General features: G+C 31.6%; 3 protein-coding genes across 3 annotated transcripts; all 3 read left to right on the plus strand.

Moving 5' to 3' along the window:
• The first annotated feature begins 512 nt into the window (after positions 1–512).
• On the plus strand, positions 513–4,741 carry LOC130613187 (dynein light chain Tctex-type 5-like). The gene is made up of 2 exons (XM_057434513.1): positions 513–962; positions 1,795–4,741. The coding sequence occupies exons 1-2, from the start codon at positions 948–950 to the stop codon at positions 2,617–2,619; spliced, it is 840 nt and encodes a 279-aa protein (XP_057290496.1). The 5' UTR covers positions 513–947; the 3' UTR covers positions 2,620–4,741.
• A 1,339-nt stretch (positions 4,742–6,080) lies between these two features.
• Positions 6,081–7,953, plus strand: LOC130613128 (uncharacterized). Its single transcript, XM_057434455.1, has 4 exons — positions 6,081–6,881; positions 7,065–7,121; positions 7,241–7,405; positions 7,524–7,953. Exons 1-4 carry the CDS (start codon positions 6,845–6,847, stop codon positions 7,760–7,762), a joined length of 498 nt encoding a protein of 165 aa, XP_057290438.1. The 5' UTR covers positions 6,081–6,844; the 3' UTR covers positions 7,763–7,953.
• An 8,432-nt stretch (positions 7,954–16,385) lies between these two features.
• On the plus strand, positions 16,386–17,886 carry LOC130612731 (uncharacterized). The gene is made up of 4 exons (XM_057434080.1): positions 16,386–16,498; positions 16,618–16,674; positions 16,806–16,982; positions 17,068–17,886. The coding sequence occupies exons 1-4, from the start codon at positions 16,462–16,464 to the stop codon at positions 17,301–17,303; spliced, it is 507 nt and encodes a 168-aa protein (XP_057290063.1). The 5' UTR covers positions 16,386–16,461; the 3' UTR covers positions 17,304–17,886.
• Positions 17,887–20,531: the final 2,645 nt, after the last annotated feature.

A 20,531-nucleotide genomic window follows, 5' to 3' on the forward strand; every position in this document is an offset into this window, starting at 1 on the left:
AGCGAACAATATCCCGCAACCGACAAGCTGCAAACTGGTTACTTCCGCACTTGCGTAACTCAGAGGAACAGCATTTAAAATGTTGCCATTTGCACCTTCTAAGGACACCCGTAGAACGAAATAATCCACCATGGCTCTGAATTTCAAAACAAGTGGCCATGCTGACGTTATTAACAATTAACACAATTTAGGAGTTGGATCTAACTAAATAACTGTCCGCTCCGCACATTGACAAGTGAATTTTTATAAGTTCAAAAAGTTTAAGGCCATTACATAGTTACTCGTGGGGACTTGGAAGTAGCTGTCTCATATCAACATCGACATGTCATATCAACATATTTTCATCAAGATTAAAAGCAATATCAAACATAAGAACCTACAACATTGGTGTTTAAAAGTACTAGTGGATAAGAAAAGTATCACACAAGAAATCGTTTAATTTGGATATGAGACATAGATCTACTAATTATTTTGATGATGAAAATCAGCCAATTTAGGGAAACTTAAGTGGCTGTTCTACAGTTATGAAAAGACGCCAGGTAAAAAAAAAATTATCTCCAAGATGAACCTGGTCAACATTGACAAATAAATAAAAAAACGATTTGATTCCTGAATTTCTTTTGTTAGGATTAAGGTTACCTCAAAAGATTTTTTGATAGCAACAGCAAATATTATTATGGAAGGGAAGCTAACAAGAAAAAGAACATATAAAAAAAGATGTCTTATAAAAATACCGCTACGTAAATATATACAGTACAAATAACTATAAAATTCGTCTTCATTACCAGACTCCTAGAAAATCACAAGTAAAATACATATTAAAAGTACTGGAAAACTACTTGCCTTTAATTTCTCTGCACACAATAAAATGTTACAAACAAAAACCAAATGACGGAACAGAGCAATTTGTAATTTAGAAACACTAAAGACAGTTAAACTATTTCAAGATGGCGCAAAATAAGGTATATTTTAAATTTTATTACTATATCACACTAAGAAAGACAGAGATGTATTAAAAAAACCCATTAGGAGACAAGCACGAAAAACAAATTGCACCCTGGTTAAATTTACTTTTAGATGTCTTGTTATGTCATGTGTTTTCACTCGACAAGTTGTGTTCTACAGCTTTACTTGTTAACTGTAAACTTTCTTTTTCCATTGATTAAATTGGATTTTTTTTACCACGACCTCCAAATCTCTCATTGTTATTATTTTTATTATTATTATATATTTTCATCATTTTTAATAGCTGTTACTTATTAAAACTGCTAAAGGCGATTTCATCACGGTCAACCTTTTTTTCTAAGTTTTTAGTACATTTCCATAACTTGTACAGTTTCCAAAAAACTTATCGGTTCACAAAAATCGAAGTTTGAAGCTCAAGTGTGAGGAAAGGAAAAATAAATATCATGAACGAAACAGCCTATGAATTTTGCTGAAAACTGAAAACGAGTCTAAATTCTTTGTTTCCTCATCAAGTGTGGGAAACGACATATTGATTGAGAAGTTCTAGCTCCCAACATTACACAGCAAATTTTTCTTAAATATTGAGGACTTAGTGGACCCTGACGTGAATTATTCTTTAAAGTGCGGCTTAAACAATTTAAATGCTGCTGGCCTAACCTATGCAACTTAAAAAGGACTACTTTCGCAATCTGCCAACTTTGTAAAATGATCGAAATATTGCCATTGTCTCGATATTTCGGCAAGGAACTGCAACTAAGCAAAGTTATGGAATTAACTTTCTCATCTTAATTTTTAATTTAGCTTTTATTTATCAATTTTTATCTGTAGTTGGTACGAAGAGAAACACCTAAAATTAACCAAGGATTGAGTATTGCGAAAGTCTTCACTGTGTCTTTTGCACAAGGTGGAAAGAGAGACACTTTGGCTGTGTCAAACTACGACAAAGACAAACCGACGCCACTGTCGCTCATAGCGTCGCCGACAATAATTAGAAAGTTTCGACGACGCGTAGAAGAATATAGTCCTGAAGAGAAACGCAAAAATGCTAGTTATAATGCTGTTGATAACAAACAATGTATAACTGAACAGTATTTGCGGGCAGAGGATTTCAATGTCGAAGAAGAGAGACCTCGCTCGAGTACGTGGGGTGGACAGGAAGGTTCGTTGTCCATTTCAGATGCCATTCCTCATGTTATAATGAACGCGGATCCCACAGTTAATGACAAGATAAAAAGATTTACATTAAATATGGAACGAAAATCAAAAAGTTGTAAAAAACTGAGAGAATTAGTTGAAAAAGTGTTACGAAAAAATTTAGAGCATTGTCACTATGATGCACGTCTTTCTCGAAAGCGCTGTACACATTTAAGTCAAATACTAGAAACTACTTTTAAGTCAAGTCTTAATGTAAAGGGGACTGAGTACAAAGTTGTGGCCATTGTGTACATAGGTGAGATACGTGAAGATGGTATGAAGCAGTCTTGTCAATATAATTGGAATCCACATTCTGACGTATTTGTCATGGAAACCTACCGACGTGACGATATGTTTGCTACTGGCATTGTTTTTGCCACGTTGTTAGAAAGTCGAGAAGACATAGATAGCTTTTATACGTTTGACGAACGCTTAGAGAATGATGAAATGATGCTTTGATTGTCATACATAGCGGTTGCTAAGCTGGTTTATTAACTTAATGAAAAAAGCATTTTGTATGGACATTTGTTGTGGTTACAAATTTTTTCCTTTTTAGTTTATCAGCCATATATATAGCTATATACTGCTGATAAAATATTATTTCATAATGTAGCTAGCTAACAAAGTACACTTATTCAAAATTTGGTAAAAGTTTGGATTTATTTTATTCTCTTTTGATACCAGTTTTTAAGAGGAGCTAACATAAATTTTTTCGTTGTATGCATACGAAATATTTTTATAAAATGGCTGGTATTTAAGATTGTGGCAAAATATTGATGTGTTTTGGGTTGCTTTTTTCGTTAACAATTCGCTTCAAAATATCTATTTGGATAAGTAGATGATAAATGTACATAGAATGAAACCAATTTTTTGCGCACGCTTTTTATTAAAACCCCATCCAACTCGAGGCTGCGGAAAATCATTGATGTGTTGTGCACATTATGGATGTAATGAAAATTTAAGTATATCTGTTTATTAAGGAAGAGTAGTTAAATAAGTGTAAAATTAATAGGGTTGTATTATAGGAAGGATTTTAAACAAATGACGTTGATCAAGTTATTGTCGAAGCAACTTGATAATGTCCCATGTTGTACGTAGTCACTACATGTTGACAACAATATAAACGTGAAGTACAGACCATATCAACAAACATTATTTTTTGTTATTTAATTTAAAGTGATGATAAAGTCACTCTAATATTTGTACACAGTAATGTAAATATGCATGTTGTTTTATGTCTTGTGGATGTTATACGAAATTGCAAACAATATTTCAACTATTTGATAAGATTGGACACAAGCCAGTCAAGTTTAACAATGTTTTTTTTATAATCCGAAGAGCACTACCACCGAACACTTAAATGCAAATGAAAACAGAAAACAAAACATAGATTTGGTTTAAATTAAAATTATTTGTCGTTCTGTAGAAAAGCGAGAGTGAAGTATGAAAAGCTTCACTTATCCAGCTATAGCGTAACTTTCATAAAATTGGCGAGATTTATGGGCTAAATACCTAATTTGCACTTCATTCGTGTCAATATGGTTCTCTCGCCTATTCAAAGCCGAAAGTAGCGCTTAATTGTTTTTTCCGGAGTTGTAATCATTTTTAATTGTTCCTAATTACATAATCAGCATCACTCTCTGGTAATTTTATTGTTCACAAGAACAACAGGAAACTGTATCAAGGCAAGAGTAATGGCCATGTGATTTCTTAACTACAAAATAACAAGAATTTTTCATTTAACTGTTTGAAATCGGAAAAAAATAAGGGTTCTCATCTGACTGCAGTGGAATCTTTTTATAATGTCCATCCTAGATGACAAAGTCTCACAATAAAACCGTTACGTAGTAGATACCTTATAACGGACACCTCTCTACAGTCGAATTTCTTTGAAGGTTTTTATTAACATTATCTTCCGAGTTGAACTCTCTATAACAGCCTAGCAATGGATTATATAAAACGATTTTTGTAAGAATTCTATAGTTTACGTAAGACAACATTGTACTTTTTTTTTCTTCCATCATTTTTTTATTTATAGCTAGTTCATGGTCTTTCACGTTTAAAAAAATAGAAACGCGCGGAAATTTCTGGAGTTTTACTTTTCTGAATTAAATATATTCACATTTTATTGTTCCTTAGACTGTTTTTCCCACAACCAGGCTCTAGACACACCTCGATTTGACACATGCAGTCGATTACACTCAGTAATAGAAGCCCCTTGAGAAGAACCTCTATGTAACTCTCTATAGCAAACACTGATTTGCAGCCCTAAAGATGTCAGCTGTGGAGGACTTTTATACCCCTTTTGTAAGCGAGATTGAATGAGGCGTGATCTTACTGAAGTTTCTTTTTACAATCTTTATTGCTTACTTGTATCTTGTTGTCTATTGTCCTGGGAAGATCAAATTTACGTATTTATTAGATCTATCAAAATCAAAAAAAACTTTTTGTATCAAACACACACATTTTTAAAACAAGATTTGTCTAAGAGTAAAACGAGAGATTCTGTTTATACTCTGTTTTTACTCATCGCAAACTCAAAGCAGTATGCTTCAGCGGATCTCTTTAATAATAGCCGTCTGTCTCTGCGCAAAATGGTAACCGCAGTAGCGTGACACATGAAATGCAGTATATAAAGGACGGGTAAACAGTGGATTAATCCACGGGCCCTCTTTTTATCATAGTAGAAACATCGCTTGTTCACATCGCAATCGTCTGATAGCGTAAAACTGTTTTAAATTTAATTAAGAGAGTTTCGAGATCTGGATAAAATAAATGTTCACATTGAGACAAAAGCTGACATATATGATGGTGTTTAACGTTTCCATTTAATTTTAAATATACCTAGCTTACAAAGAAGCGTATTTTGTTAAAACAAATCCCCCGTAACTCCAATACTGTTGTTTTTTCTGTTCTAATTAATTGTAAGAAATATATGAAAAAAAAAACAAATCTCCCCCTCATTAGCTAAGACGATTGTAAAATTAAAATTAATTTTAATTTTATTGTTTATTTATTATTTTGCAATCCTCCAACATTGTTATGTGATGAGCGAAGAGTAATAAATTGGTAATGATGTGATTTTTAAAATTGCTAGCTTCTAAACCTGACAACGATATTGTGTTGTCATGTTTCTAAGCCAATCGAGTAACGACGTACGTCACACGAACGTGTGTCGTACAACATTCCACGCAAATTTTTAATTCCAAATGACAAACTACCGTATAAGGTAGAAACGTTTTAACCTTTTTTTTGATTCATATACTTAATGGAATTTGTTCAATATTTGATTACAACATTCGAAATTACCATCACTAGCTTGGTCTACTAAAACAATAAATTTAAATCGAATGAATCTTAAACTAGTAAAGAGAATTGTAAATAAATAATTTTTTTAATTTTCTCAGAATCTTAAAAAAATAGATAGATAGCTGCTTCCTGCTTGTGAACAGTAAATAAATTAGAAATAAAGGCTATTGATAGTTTAGAATGAGTTTTGACGAAAGATATTTCAAGTGTTTTTTTTTTATGTACTCAAAATTAAAGTTAATAAATAATTATTATTCAAAATTACCATTTTTTTTTTCTATTACTTATCAACTTCCACAACAAAAGCGCTATCTAACTTAAACCCGACATAAAATCTACGTTTATATTTTCTCTTCTTCTTTCAACAACACTGGCTGCCACAACTTGTGAAGAGCTGATAGGTAAAATACGATTTTAAATGCTTTCCTGCCTACCGGTTGGAATGCGTCGATACCACGGCATGTAAAGTACGCCTTTTATTCTACAAACCAATATCTTTTGCAAGAAACAGTATACATCTGATATTCTATTATTTTCGGCTTTATGTGGTCCGAAATAACAGGTGCGTAGGAAACATTTAAAATTACACTAGGATTTTGTATTTGGCTTTGTTTTATTGAAGTTATATGAAAGTAAACAAAATAAGCTGTGAAGTACGGTTTTAACAAGTTTTTTTAAATCGCTGTCACCTGTTGTCAATTTAGTAACATGTGAACTCAAAAAGTTAATTATAAAGTTAATTTCACGTTAAATTCAGGAAAGCATGCGGCACATCAAAGAAATAATGTTCTTCCTAATTGTGCACGGCAAGGAAATCAAAGCGAGAAATTAGTTGCAGTTTTCAAACAATTAATGTCGCATTTTACTTCCATATTATGCGCATGATTCAGAAAATTATTTTAATGTAGCGATATAGATGGTAATATTCCAATCAGACCTCTTATGCGTTATTTTCAGATGACATTAAATACAGGAAGTTCCAAATTATGTCCTAAAATACTAAGTATTTAAAAATTAGTGTTAAAGTAATTCCGCTACAGAGTCATTGATACACCCGTATGGAAGATGCCTACTCATGAATATGATCAACTTCTTTAACTTTGAATTAATCCTAATTAGAAATATTAATTACCTCCTGAGTGCTTGTAATTAGTTCTTACATAACAATTTGTTCAATGAAACAGTAATTTATATATGAATCTGTCATTTTTAACTTCTTGAAAAACAATACCAGGTTTGTGACTAAGCAGATCAAATTATGTAATCTCAAACTGTATATAAACCCCTTGGTAAGAAAAAAAGTCAACTCAAATTTCATTCACTACAAACACAAAATAATAAAAACGAAAACAAAGTTAATTTTTTGGGCACCAACATGATTGCTGCTTTTACTTTATTTGCAATGCTTGCTGGTAAGTGGCGTAGTTAAAGATATATAAAATTATAATAAAATTAAATACATATGTTCATCAATTTCAAAAGAACATGGTGTACTAATTGGAATATGTGATTTTATTATTTTCACTTTTATAATTCTGTATGCAGTAAGTTCTAGCTTATAGTTTTTCTATATTAGTACATACTAACATTTTTAGGTTCTCAAGCACTCCAAATTAATCCCGCAACTGGCCCTACACCCCCTGCACTTGACTGTAAGTATAACTTAATTTATTTTTTCCTGCATCCATTTAATAACTGCAATGAAATTTAAGATGAATTTCTAGCTAATTAGATTATATTAAATAAAAATTATCCCTTCTATAACTTTCAGGTCCTAATAGCAGATGTGCTGGTAAGTCTGATGGAAGCTACAGAATTCCAGAATTTCCAAATTATTTTGTCCAGTGTGTTAGTGGAAAGGCTCATTGTCAGGCATGTTGGCCGTTGTCTTTATATTACAAAGAGGAATGCAACCAATGTTTATATACGCCATCAGGTATGTAGCTAGCTACAGTGTTGTATTTGTTTTGGAATAAAAGAACTTAGGATTCCGGAGTTTTGAGTTTTACCGATTTTTGAATATTTGTTGATAATCCAGTGCTCTTTTTTTCTAGATCCCTGCCACACAACAAAATCATGGGTGCCCGAAGTGCAATACACATGTCCTGATATTTGTGCTGCACGTGGACCCAATTTCAAAGGAAATATTCGCGATAATAATGAGCCTCGTCATTATGTTGCTTGCTGGAACGGAGTTACTGTTGGATGCGTCAACTGTCCAAAACCATTACTTTTCAATGAACAAGAAGGTGCTTGCTTATGGGAAGGAAAATACTTGACCAAACCATTGTAAACATATTCAAGATTCATCAATTGTCAAACCTGAATTTATCACTTCCTAATAATTAGCATTTTTACAACTACAATGTACACAATTGTTAAATTATATATTTATGCATAAATGCGAACATACTTTTAGATTTTGTTTTCTTTCATCCCTCGCGTTCGCATAATGCTGCAGTTGCTTATATGCTCACTTGATAAATATCTGCTGCTAGGATGCCAATAAATCTTAATTCTCCCTCTCATTCTCTAACTTGAAATAGTTCTTTCCAGTTTTTAGGGTCGCTTTTGAAAATTGAATTCAATTGCAACTTTTTGGCACAGCCATAGACTAATTTCTGTTACGATATTGTTGTTATTTCTATAAATAACACACTACATTGTGAGAACTTGGAGCGCTTTGTATCTCTTTGCGCAAACCACAATTAACCCGGTGAGAAAGGGATAAGGGTGGGCATTTTTAGAATTTTAACTTATGTTGAATATCAGTCTAAATTGTGAACTTATCGTTTTTCTATCTTTCTTTGCATTATTTCTTGTTTGAAGTTACTAAGTAGTCCTGTAAAATATGCGCCATCTGAGAATGAGATTTCGTCCTAATTGGGGAACACATTCGCATAGAAATGTAACCAGTATGTGAAAAGTTACCTAACTCCCTCTATTTAATTTAAAAATGTGGATTTGTAAATTGCTTCGCAAAGTAGATTTTAATAAATCTTTAAAAATTGAGTTGAAGGCTTGTTGTCCTTAAAAATATTCCAAAAATGTTAAAAATTATAAATCTAAGATTTTTAGAGGGTAACAATGCCTCCTTTCGATTTTAATGAAGGTTCTTCAAACTTATATATACAAAAAAAATTACAGGAGTAAACCAAAGCAATAACCAACCAAATACTTGTACGTTTTCGAAAATTCTAGGAACAAAAACAAATTTCAAACTTTGTATACTTGTGCACCACATCTCTTCATGGGTTCCAACGATGGCAGAGTAGCGGTAAATGGAAGGGGGTCACGTTTTTTGCTAAATACTGCATTTTTAGATCTCTCAGAGCATTTTTAGAGAAAAAATGTTTTCCTTTATTATTTGCGACATTTCTTTTTTATTATCATAAAGAGCAGCATTTTACAAATCTTTCGCTTTTACAACCTATATTACCACCTCCATCTTAAAAATTGGTTTGAAAGACTTTATATACCTTCTAAACAAATCAAAGAAAAAGCTTTGTAATATAAAATCTGGAATAATAATAATTTTTAAAATTTTTGCGTCATCGCATCTGACTGTGAACGTTTTTCCTTGTGGTTAGTACAAATAAAGTTGGTGCGCTTTACCTTGCCCCCTTTTGACGATTGTTTTATGTTATCTGTTCCAATATTTATTTGTCATATTTTTCTGAACTCTTTTGACAGCTCTGTTTTGACTACCTTTGCTTTACATTAGACCTTTGTTTCAACTTGTTACGTTGTTTGTTTGTTGTTTTCTATGAGTTTTTTTGTTTTTTGGCACGTATAGATCTTAATTGAAACAAATGTAGTATTTCGGCTAACATTTATCTAGCCTGATGAGGAGTTAGCATGGCTAGACAGCTGTGTTTATGGTTTTTTTTGTCAAGTTTTATTCAATTTCATAGTGATTTTTATTCTAGGTAATATTATTTCTTGTTTTGTGTTATCTTCACCGGATGAGTTTCACAAGTTGTAGTTTATGTCTTAATTTTATTTAGCTACCTAATGAAATTCAAAGTAGTCAGACAATGATTTTATATGTGAAAATATGCCACAGCAACTATGGGTTCCGTGTTTCTACTACCGCTTGGTAGTTGAAACTTTAAGCGTTGATACGCCAAGTCTTGGTATTTTTTTAATTCTTTTCTCGCATGAAAAAAGCAGATCTACTGTTACAGCAGCAATGCGATAACAGTAGGTTGTCCATATTTTTAACAACATAAAAATATTTTATTTAACATTTCAGTCTGCTGTGACAGTATGTCGATAAAATAGTTAAATAGAAACCGGTAAAAACATGTGCGTCACGGTTAAACAACCGTAAATTTTAATCCGGGAAAAGTTTACAAATTAGCTACTTTCCCTTAGTTTTTCTAAGTTAAGTAAGGAGTTACCAATGGTTTGTTTTATTCAGAAATCTTTCTCGATAAAAATATAAAAGAAATAACAATAATAATTGAGTACAATAAACTTTATATTTCAAAAAGTTGTGCCTCTAAACTTAACAAATAAAATTAATAATCTTGGAATCCCTTTTATCAACGTCAAATTAAAAGTTAGAATTTTCACAATGGTTTGGTCAAGTATTTTCCCTCCCATAAGCATGCGTTTTCTTGTTCATTGAAAAGTAATGGTTTTGGACAGTTGACGCATCCAACAGTAACTCCGTTCCAGCAACCAACATAATGACGAGGCTCGTTACTATCGCGAATATTTCCTTTGAAATCGGGTCCACGTGCAGGGCAAATATCAGGGCATGTGTATCTTACTTCAGGCACCCATGTTTGTGTTGTGTGGCAGGGATCTAAAATTAATAGATAAAAAACAAAATGAGATACAATATTGAATATGAAGTTATTGTTGTAAAACAGTAACAAGTATATGCAGCACTTACCGCTTAAACCGTACAAGCATTGATTACACTGTTGTTTGAATTTCATAGATAATGGCCAACATGCTTGACAATATGCTTTTCCGCCAACACATTGTACAAAATAGTTATCTTTGTATCCGTGAACACCATCGTAGTTGTAGTTGCCATCAGACTTACCAGCGCACATTGAGTTTGAACCTAAGAAATAAAAAATACTTATTTGTAAGAAAGTTAAGAATTCTGATATGATTCGAGTTATAAGATAACTGTTAAGAAAAAAAAATTAAATAAACGTAAATACTACTTACATGCTACTGGTGGTGGTGTTGGTCCAGTGACAGTGGGAACATTTAATGCAGAAATTCCTAAAATAGATAACAAAATTATTTTGATAAATTAAAGACTACTTTAGTGAAGAATTAATACAATTTCGGTACCTTGATATCAAACAATTCTTACCTGATAAAATAAATGAAATTGCAATGAAACTCTTCATCTTTGTAAAGCGTTCGACACTTCGTTATATTTCTTGTTCAGTGGTCAGTCCAGCTGATTTGATTGATTAACTTGAATAACTAATTTACCTGTATATGGACCTGCCTTTAAACAGTTTGTTCTGTAATTATCGTTATATAACATTTCACAACAAAATTACAATTTTTTACCTAATTGCGGCAGGTCATTAGTGATATTGTAAATCACCGGATACGTACATAGCACCCAATCATCTTCACCAGAACACCCTTCTTTTTTGTTTATTTTTAGGTAACCATATTAATATGTCAATAGAGAAATTATAATGCCATATAATAAAATCTTTCGCAACAAATATTTTGTCTTCTATTTTTATATCTTATTTTCAAGTTTAATATAATTGATCATATATAGCTACCTAAAACTTTTATAAATTAGTATTACTTTTAAAAGAAATAGAAAAATAGAATAATATAATATGAATAAATGGAATGAAAATTTAGATTTTAACTGAAAAAATATTCGCAATTTCACCCACCTATTGCACCGACGTGTGGCTATTCTTATATAAAAGATACATTCGGGGAATAATTCCCCCGAAATGTGGATTTTTTTCCTTTTTGACAAAAGATTAACACTTTTTTCTTCAGATTTATCCAGTTCTTTTCTATACTGTATTTCCTCAAATTTTCAATTTTATTTTTGTAGATGCGGCGCTTCGGCGCAGTAATAAGAGGGCGGCGCTAAATAGAGGAAATATGGTATGTGAATTTCAACTTCGGCATTCTATATTTTATGAAGCGCTCTTAAAAATAGAATAAAATGGGACATGTAGTCAAATTCTTTGTTTGCGAAATTCGCAAAACAAAATTCCTGTAAAATATTAGGGCTTTCTGTTTACTTGAGAATTTTCTTCAAATGTCTCGCAAAAATTAATTCCCCTTAAGGTATTTAAATAAACATTACATTCAACATTAATTAATTGATTTACCCATTAGCTAACAGAGGGTTATATAATATCGGGGCTACCTGTGTAACATTCTACATATAGCTTGTGGCACACCAAGCCTATTAGGCGAATAGGCTTATCATAGCAACCCTAATCGTTGCATATTGTTGGAGTATTGTCAATTCTAGAATAAGGGAGAAACAGATAATTATTCTCGGTCTCTTTTGTATTGAGATTTTGAATAACTAAAAAGCGATTTACACGAATATTAAAATTTTTGAGGGTTAGAACCTTCAATAACAATCTAAAAAAGTACAATCGTCGTGGTAAAAACCACATAATTTGTACGCTGTCTGGTGTAATAGCGTCACCAAGGTGTGATAAACATTTTTAAATTTGTAACGTAACAACATAATACTTTGATAACATTGTATTTTGTTTCTTTGTTAATTATTCGATTGTCTCTAATTGCGTTACGAGTGCTTTTTTGTTGTTGTTATTGTTAATACTGTTCGTTACATTTCTTTGAATTTCTTTGGTCATTTTAGCGTCGATAATTTTTCCGAATGAAGGTGTCAAGTAATTTATATGTCCTTAATATTTAAAATTTCATCATTGTGCCTTACATCATGTAAAGAGTACGGCGGCCGAGATGAAGAATGGCACGAGAACGGCATCCGTTGTATTAAGGTATAACGTTATGCAAAGGGAATGTGAAAACGCGCGTAAACGTGAATACTTTTTTAGCTAAATTACTATTTAAGCGATATGATTTTCAGAGAGGGGAAAATTAAAGTGAATACGAAGATATGTATTTATTACGGGGAATATGATCAATTAAAAATTATATATATTCCCCGGATATTATGTATATGGGTTTGGGTTATCGTTCTTATGCATAATAACTAGTTATTGGGCATAATTTCCGAATTTATTACAATCCTCGTAACGTATAATATAATATATTAAAACATAAATGCATGAAGTTAAATATCAAGTAAACTTCAAGAAATATACTGATTCATAAATATATATATACATTGATATTTATTTTAGCAAATCAGAAAGCATGCGTAAAATACCACTGCTATTAGGGAGTCTCTAAAGGGGAGCAAACGTGCCAAAAAACTTGAAATGACAATGAAAACATTGCGCTTTAAAAAATATTACCACCGATCTGTTCAGTCATTGTCATTGAAGAATATAAATATTGTCATGTCATGAACAAACAAGTTTATTCTAGGCTACGTTTCGACAAATACAGCCGCCAGCGTATCGAAATAATCGAAATAATCTTTATCTATTTATTAGAAACATGACGATTTGTATACATCAGCGATCAACGATTGTTCGATTCCGCTGTATTGAGTACATGACGGAGTAACAGAAAATCGCGCTCGCTGTTCTTTTCACAACATGGCATGGATGAGGATTAGAAGAAGAGTAGAAGAGGATGAATCATTTACACATTTATTGCATACTAATTGTACTGAAAAAAAAATTTAAAATGTTATTTATTTATAAACAAACAGATGAAGAAAGCAATAAGATTTTTTATAATGTTAGTTTGAGTAGATTGCATAAAAACCGTATATATTGGACTTAAGATGTGAAATAATGACATATACAGAACATTAAGTTAATGACAGTTTAGTTAAAATGAACATGGAAAATATACTGCACCGAGTTGCTACATAAGCTGTAGCCACATCATTAGTTAGGGACGAAATACAACCCTGACTACTATACGTTTATAATATCTCATATTGATTTTATTAAGAATGACCGTAAAGTTAAGAGATATTTAGATTTTTTTAACGTTTTTATCATGTTATCGGTAACTGACAACACGTGCATACAATGCATTCGAGAATCCCCAGTTAGGTTGTATTCTATTATGAACGGAAATGAACGTGTTCAAAGAATTGTTAATGTTTCGTTTGTAATTGCTAACATTAACGTTGACAACATGTAGAAATGTTAATTAAAATGAGAGAGCTATTTCCTGACATGATGTAACCACCTTTTTTTTCGGTACTATATGTTTATTTTTGCTCTCCTTTTAATTGTTGTCATCAAAAAGCTATTATATATCTTTTATAATAATAGGCATGTTTCATCTTTTCAATATGGCTGCGCGAAGCCTTATCCTGCCCCCCCCCCCCCCCCCCCCCCGCAGAGTAAATAATTTACTGAAGCACGAAGACGCCTATTACGCTACTCTCGAATGTTTAATGTTCAAAGCGACATCATAAAGTAAAAACAATCCCACGGTTTCGAAATGCATTTGTCACCCTAGAAGAATTTTAGTGTATTTTGATATGGCAGTAAATTAGAGAAGCCAGTTTTAATTGATGTTAATTAAAAAAATCATGACATGCAAATTTAAATTACAATTCCAAAAAATCATGTATTATTACATCACAAAGATTGCAATCGGACAGAGTTTTTACTTAGAACTGTGCTTGTGTTTAACCTGTAAAGAACGACCATGTCTTGAAAAGACCTCTTTTTCAATCAGCACATAGCTAGCTCCTCAAAACTTGAGCTACCATTGTTCACTTAGGATAAGATCTAGAGGTTGCATGTTTGTTATAGTTGCGTAACCCAATTAATGCTGCTTTTAAAACATACCTTCAAAAATTACGGCGGTTTCAGTGCCCCTTTTGCTGATGTAGCCCAGATTTTTTCAGGATCTCTCCTTTAAGGGTTAAAATGCACATATAAATAATGTATAAAATTTTAATAGATTGCTAAGGTTCTCTATGAATTTTTTTATGGCGTCCTTATTCTCTACACATAGCAAACACGGGCGACTTAAAAAGTGAAACACATTAAAATATCGCTTAAAATTAAGTTTTTTACATAATTAATCCATTAATATCCCATTTAAACTTAATTAGGTCGTAAAATTAATTTAATAACAAATTCTATGACTCATGAAGAACATCTAATTGATACGTGATACCATAAAAATGTTTATAGTAGGCATTGCAAAGTGCTATAATATTATGCTTATTTTTGTTTACACTGATACAAATTTTCCGTGTATAATTGATGACGACGGAAAACGTTTATCCTTTATGTTTCATTTGCCTAGCTACCTTGATAAAGTTGCATTTTTCATTATCTTTTTGAATTATAGATTTTTAGATGACATTATAAAATCCTGTTGCGCTCAGGATACTCACAAATATAAATGTCCAAAATCTTTTTATTCAATTGAATTAAAACTGTCACCTAAATTTAGACCTGAAGATACAGAATATATTCTGAGCATGTTTTCAACTTCTTAGGCTTTGATGTAGATTACTTTCTAGTACTAAAGAATTTCATTAAAGAGCTTGTGAACACATCTTTAGCTGTAACGATTTGTTAGTCTATAGCCTGCACAACAGTTTGATCATTTTTTGACTATAACAAAATGTAAAAATAGTCCAAAACACTGCTGTTGTTTTAATAGTTTTGACCAAGATGACAGATATGATCGAATTGTAAATATTGCCCTGTTACCGTAGCCAATACAGAGAAAACGGAATCTCTCTCATCTGCACAGCGGATCCAAACTAAAAGTAACCCGAGTGCGAACTTATTTGTCCACTTTCTTATTGCAATAGCTCAGTATTTGATACAGTGCAATTTCGATTACCCGATCTTCTTCTAACTCGAACTGTTTTTAAATTCCCTTCAATTTTCATTAACTACCGAACTTGATGGGTTACCGACTTGGATATATTATCATTTCATATAAAAATAACGACAGAGTTTAAATTATAGACTATTTTTTCTTTTAAGGAATGAAAAAAGAGGTTTTGTCCAATATATTAGAGCATTTTAAAATATATTTTTTGTCACTAATATCAATTTTATGAAACTGAACTGTATCATAAGGATTTAAATGATATGGTTAGTTACATATTTCATAACTCGAACTATTTTGTTGATCCTGGAGGTTCGAATCATCGGAACTATTTTGTCCTGTGATAACTACTACACAAGTTAAATTTCAATCACATATCTGGCCAATGCTAAGGTTTCATGTTGTCAAAATGTATATTTCATCACCATTTTTATCGCCATTGTTTATACACACCACATAGTGTAAAATTCACGTTAGAATGAAGAACAGCATCTTTAGGTTTTGTTAAGTAACTAAAACTTACCCAATAGGAGGATATCATATTTCTGTCCTACTTAAAAATTCTATGACTGTTCGTATGCTCAAAGAACTAAATCTGGTCAGTGAATTATCAACTGGAAGAGCACAGGAAATATGCAATAAACTACACTAATTTAAAGTATGTACTAAAATAACTCTACAGCATAACTAATGATGTACGTTGGTAATTTGTTTTTTAATGAAGAAAGCAATCGTAAGATTATAAATTAACCCATTACATCGAAAAGAACAAACAAACCCACCAATAGACTAGAGCTCCCCGTGACAACGCATTCTTTCTTTTGTGTTTTAAAACTAGTAACTACATCAACAAAAGCGTGGTTTACGATTGGTTATGGCCACAAACTAATTAACCTGTCATATGTGAGAATTTTTGCAAATTGATCTTATGTAACGTAATTATTTTCACAATTCAAATATGACTGAAGATGCGATGATTTCCATTCACACACCAACAGCTGGACTGTTCACACAGAAACACACGCAAGGAAAAAATTCAACACCAAGATGAAAACTATTATTGCCATTTCATTTCTGCTTTCAGGTAACGTGACTATTATTTTGTAAACAATTCGAAATTAAATAATATAAAAATTAATTTAAAAAAAATGTCCAGAGTACAAATACTGTATAAAAACATTGATTTTTTTTGTATCCTTATAGGTATTGCAGCACTGAATGTACCAACTGTCACTGGACCAACACCACCTCCAGTACCATGTAAGTATATCAACTCATCTCAGACATCTTCAACTTTGAAAAACACACTTAAAAATATAACTAACATCCTATACGAATCTTTAAAGAATAAAGCATCGATTAAAAAAGAACTACTTCTATAACATATTTAGGCTCAAACTCAATGTGCGCTGGTAAGTCTGATGGCAACTACAATTACGATGGTGTTCACGGATACAAAGATAACTATTTTGTACAATGTGTTGGCGGAAAAGCATATTGTCAAGCATGTTGGCCATTATCTATGAAATTCAAACAACAGTGTAATCAATGCTTGTACGGTTTAAACGGTAAGTACTACATATACTTGTTAGTGTTTTACAACAGTAACTTCATATTCAATATTGTATCTCATTTTGTTTTTATTAATTTTAGATCCCTGCCACACAACACAAACCTGGGTGCCTGAAGTAAGATACACATGCCCTGATATTTGCCCTGCACGTGGACCCGATTTCAAAGGAAATATTCGCGACAGTACCGAGCCTCGTCATTATGTTGGTTGCTGGAACGGAGTTACTGTTGGATGCGTCAACTGTCCAAAACCATTACTTTTCAATGAACAAGAAAACGCATGCTTATGGGAGGGAAAATACTTGACCAAACCATAAAAGTTTTTAGTTTTTATTAAAGTTTTTATTAGACATGCATAACCAATGAACTTTATCTAACAACATTCAATAAAATGAAACTTGAACATTGTTAAAATAAATTTCAGTTGATAAAACAAAAATGATATATTTCGGTTGGGAAATTTTATTTCTATATATTCTTCTTTATTTTTCTTTATGCTTTATAGAACATACTTACAAATAAATGTTTTATTTTGTACCAAATATTGTTAAACATTTCTCGTCTCCGTTTGGACAATCTAAATATATTTCAATAGTAAACAAAGATAACTTTGTTCTGGGTTCATGGAAATTAAATAAACTACACGGACACACGTTAACACTTTACTAACATGTTTAAAATATTTCCGCCGCGCAACATCTAGGACTTGTTCCTAATTTTTAAAATACAAAGAAACGCTTGTTTTATATTTGATAATGTGAATCTTTTGCTTTTCTATCGTGCAAACGAATGCAGGGTATCAATATCATTTCCTGCCATTAGAATATCTACGAACCATTTATTATATCAATAATATAAATGTTATCTGTAGAAGTACGCCAAAATGACGTTTCTAAAGGTAATAAATTGGTACACTTCAGTTCGTAGTCGCGTTTCAATTTAACAAAGTGATTTGCGGTCCACATAAGTAGTTTTCAGCAACGCAGTTTTTAACTATAATTTGGTTTTCGTGGACAGGAAATATAAATCCCAGTGGAGCTGTCAAAAAAAATCATAAAAAATTGACAATTGTGATACATGTCCCAACTGATAGAGAATAAATGAGAATTCACATGCGACGTGCCAGGTTCTTCTCTTGAAATATACGCACCTCTGCGTTTCTAGATCTTTGACTGGCTAGTTCTGTACATTGTAATAATTATTTAGGTTAAAAAATTTCCCCTTTGATAAAATTTTCTCAATCGAATATATGTTTATTCGTTATCCTTCTTTCTATATTTCGATATGTAAACAAATGAAAATGCTTGTTATGATGGCTGCCAGCATTCACCAACTTTCACATCATCTATCTCCATCTATCAAATATCGCATCGTTAAGTCATTAGTTAACTATCTTTTAATTATCTGCAATTAGTTAACAATGCGTTTTTCAGAACCTAAATATAAGCAATCAATATTTCAGTTTCGTATCATGCTATTCAATGTTTCTTATAACAAAGCAAGTTCATTGGTACGTTAAAATGAAAAACAGCATGCATGACATCGAACTGCCAAAATCCTTGTTTATAGAGGCTATATGCGGTTTATAGGCTTTCACCAGGAAGTTTGATTTTTCTTATACAGTGCACCTTGTAGAATCTCAAAAAATTGAGAAACTTTTGCAACAACAATGTATGACTATTTTTTAAATAAGAAACTTTTTTCCATATTTGACTTCCTATTTGAGAAAATTGTTTTGAAATGAAAACTTCTATTTAAATGAAGCTATTATATTGCAAAGACAAATTTTGTTTCGAACGAATTTTAAAATGGAATGTTTTCATTTTTCAAGTTAAAACAAAAGGAATGATTTAGAATAAGAAACCGAATAAGAAACTCTCAAAACAAAATACAATTTAAATTTAAACCAAAATTAAGAACTTTAAGAACTAGTATCTTCACCAAGTTTCTTTTTAAAAAAAGCTGTACGTTTTCATTATAAATGAACTTTAGAAGTAACAACGAAAGAAGTAGGAAATAACAAAATTGTAACCATCTAAAACTCATTTATGCAGATGATTTTTTTCAAAAATAAGTCTTGTTTTCGATTCTACTTTATTTAATGAATTATCGCTCACTTAAAACATATTTTCAAGAATGCCTGTAAAAGTTAATGTATTTGAGTTTTAAATTTTAATTTCCTTTAATATTTTACACTTGACAGTTGCAATCTAGGGACTTTTTTATATAACAGCAAATACATGAATGTATAATATTCTATGATTTTTTGAATAAATTTGAACGCAAATGTATTATTTCTAAATGGGTGACTGATCAAAGTCTTTGGCTTATGTCTTTATTAAAATCTCAAAACTAACCAAAACGACACAAAATTTTTGACACAAATTTTTATGTGCGAGAGGAAACAGCAAGACATTTTTGTAGAGATAAGTTTGATGTGTATTTGATACAATTTATGCGTCTACATACAACGTAAAAAACTTTCTTTTGTTTATAAATTAAAAGTTTAACCTTACCATCTCTTTTTGTTATCTTCCAACAGGACAGAACACAACTCTATAATAGAAAGAAGAATTAAGATTTAAACTTTTTTTCTGAAGCTTCTTAACAAAATAACTGGTAAAAAATATTACTTGCCTTCTAATTTAGCAAAACCATATTTTTAGGGGACTCGTTAAGATGTGGGCTTTTAGTCAGAAAGGGTAATTTTCACGGCCAAGGTGAACGTAGGGGTGTACTAATGCTATGACCATGATATTTTTCACAGTTAAAAGCTGAAATAATTTTACCAATATAAAAATTATTAATCGCTAATTTGTCGTCAATATGTCAATATGTCAAGAACATGCATACCGTTATAACGCAGATGAATTGCAATTTGTTCTCGATCTTCAAAATTTTAAACTAGTCAACAGAATAAAAAGATTATCATATTAGTTTTGGTAACAGAAACAAAACTTTTCACTTCTTGAAGCTAGTATAAAAGATGACGCTCCTAGAGTTTTATTCTTGTTCGTGTGCAAGGTAGCACCGGATAACCAGAAAAAAAATATAAAATTAGTTTTTTCATTCATGCATGTATCTCTTTACTTTATTATAAATACAATACGTAATTAAAATAACAAACTTAATTAAAAAAATATAGGCAATACTCGACATATCGTCCACGCTTTAAAACAAACGACTAAATTGGTCTCAAACCACTGAATTTGAAAAAAAAGGAGGATAATGTACGCTATTTAAAATATTTAGATGTTATTACGGAAGCATGTTCTCTATAAGCTGACCACAGAATCCAAGAAAATGATAAGAAATCCCAAAATAAGTAATAAATAAATCTCATTAATTGATATTATGTCTTGTAGTTAATTATTAATGATGGACTGGTTTTGTGACGTATTTTCCTTCATACAGACAAGCGTTCCATTTCTCGTTGAATAATAAACCAGCTGGACAGTTTACACATCCAACTGTTTGTCCATTCCAACAAGCAATGTAATGTTTTGGTTGATGGTGATCGGCGATGTTACCTTTAAAGTAAGGTC

This window comes from Hydractinia symbiolongicarpus, chromosome 10 (assembly GCF_029227915.1).
Source record: "Hydractinia symbiolongicarpus strain clone_291-10 chromosome 10, HSymV2.1, whole genome shotgun sequence".
Taxonomy (NCBI): domain Eukaryota; kingdom Metazoa; phylum Cnidaria; class Hydrozoa; order Anthoathecata; family Hydractiniidae; genus Hydractinia; species Hydractinia symbiolongicarpus.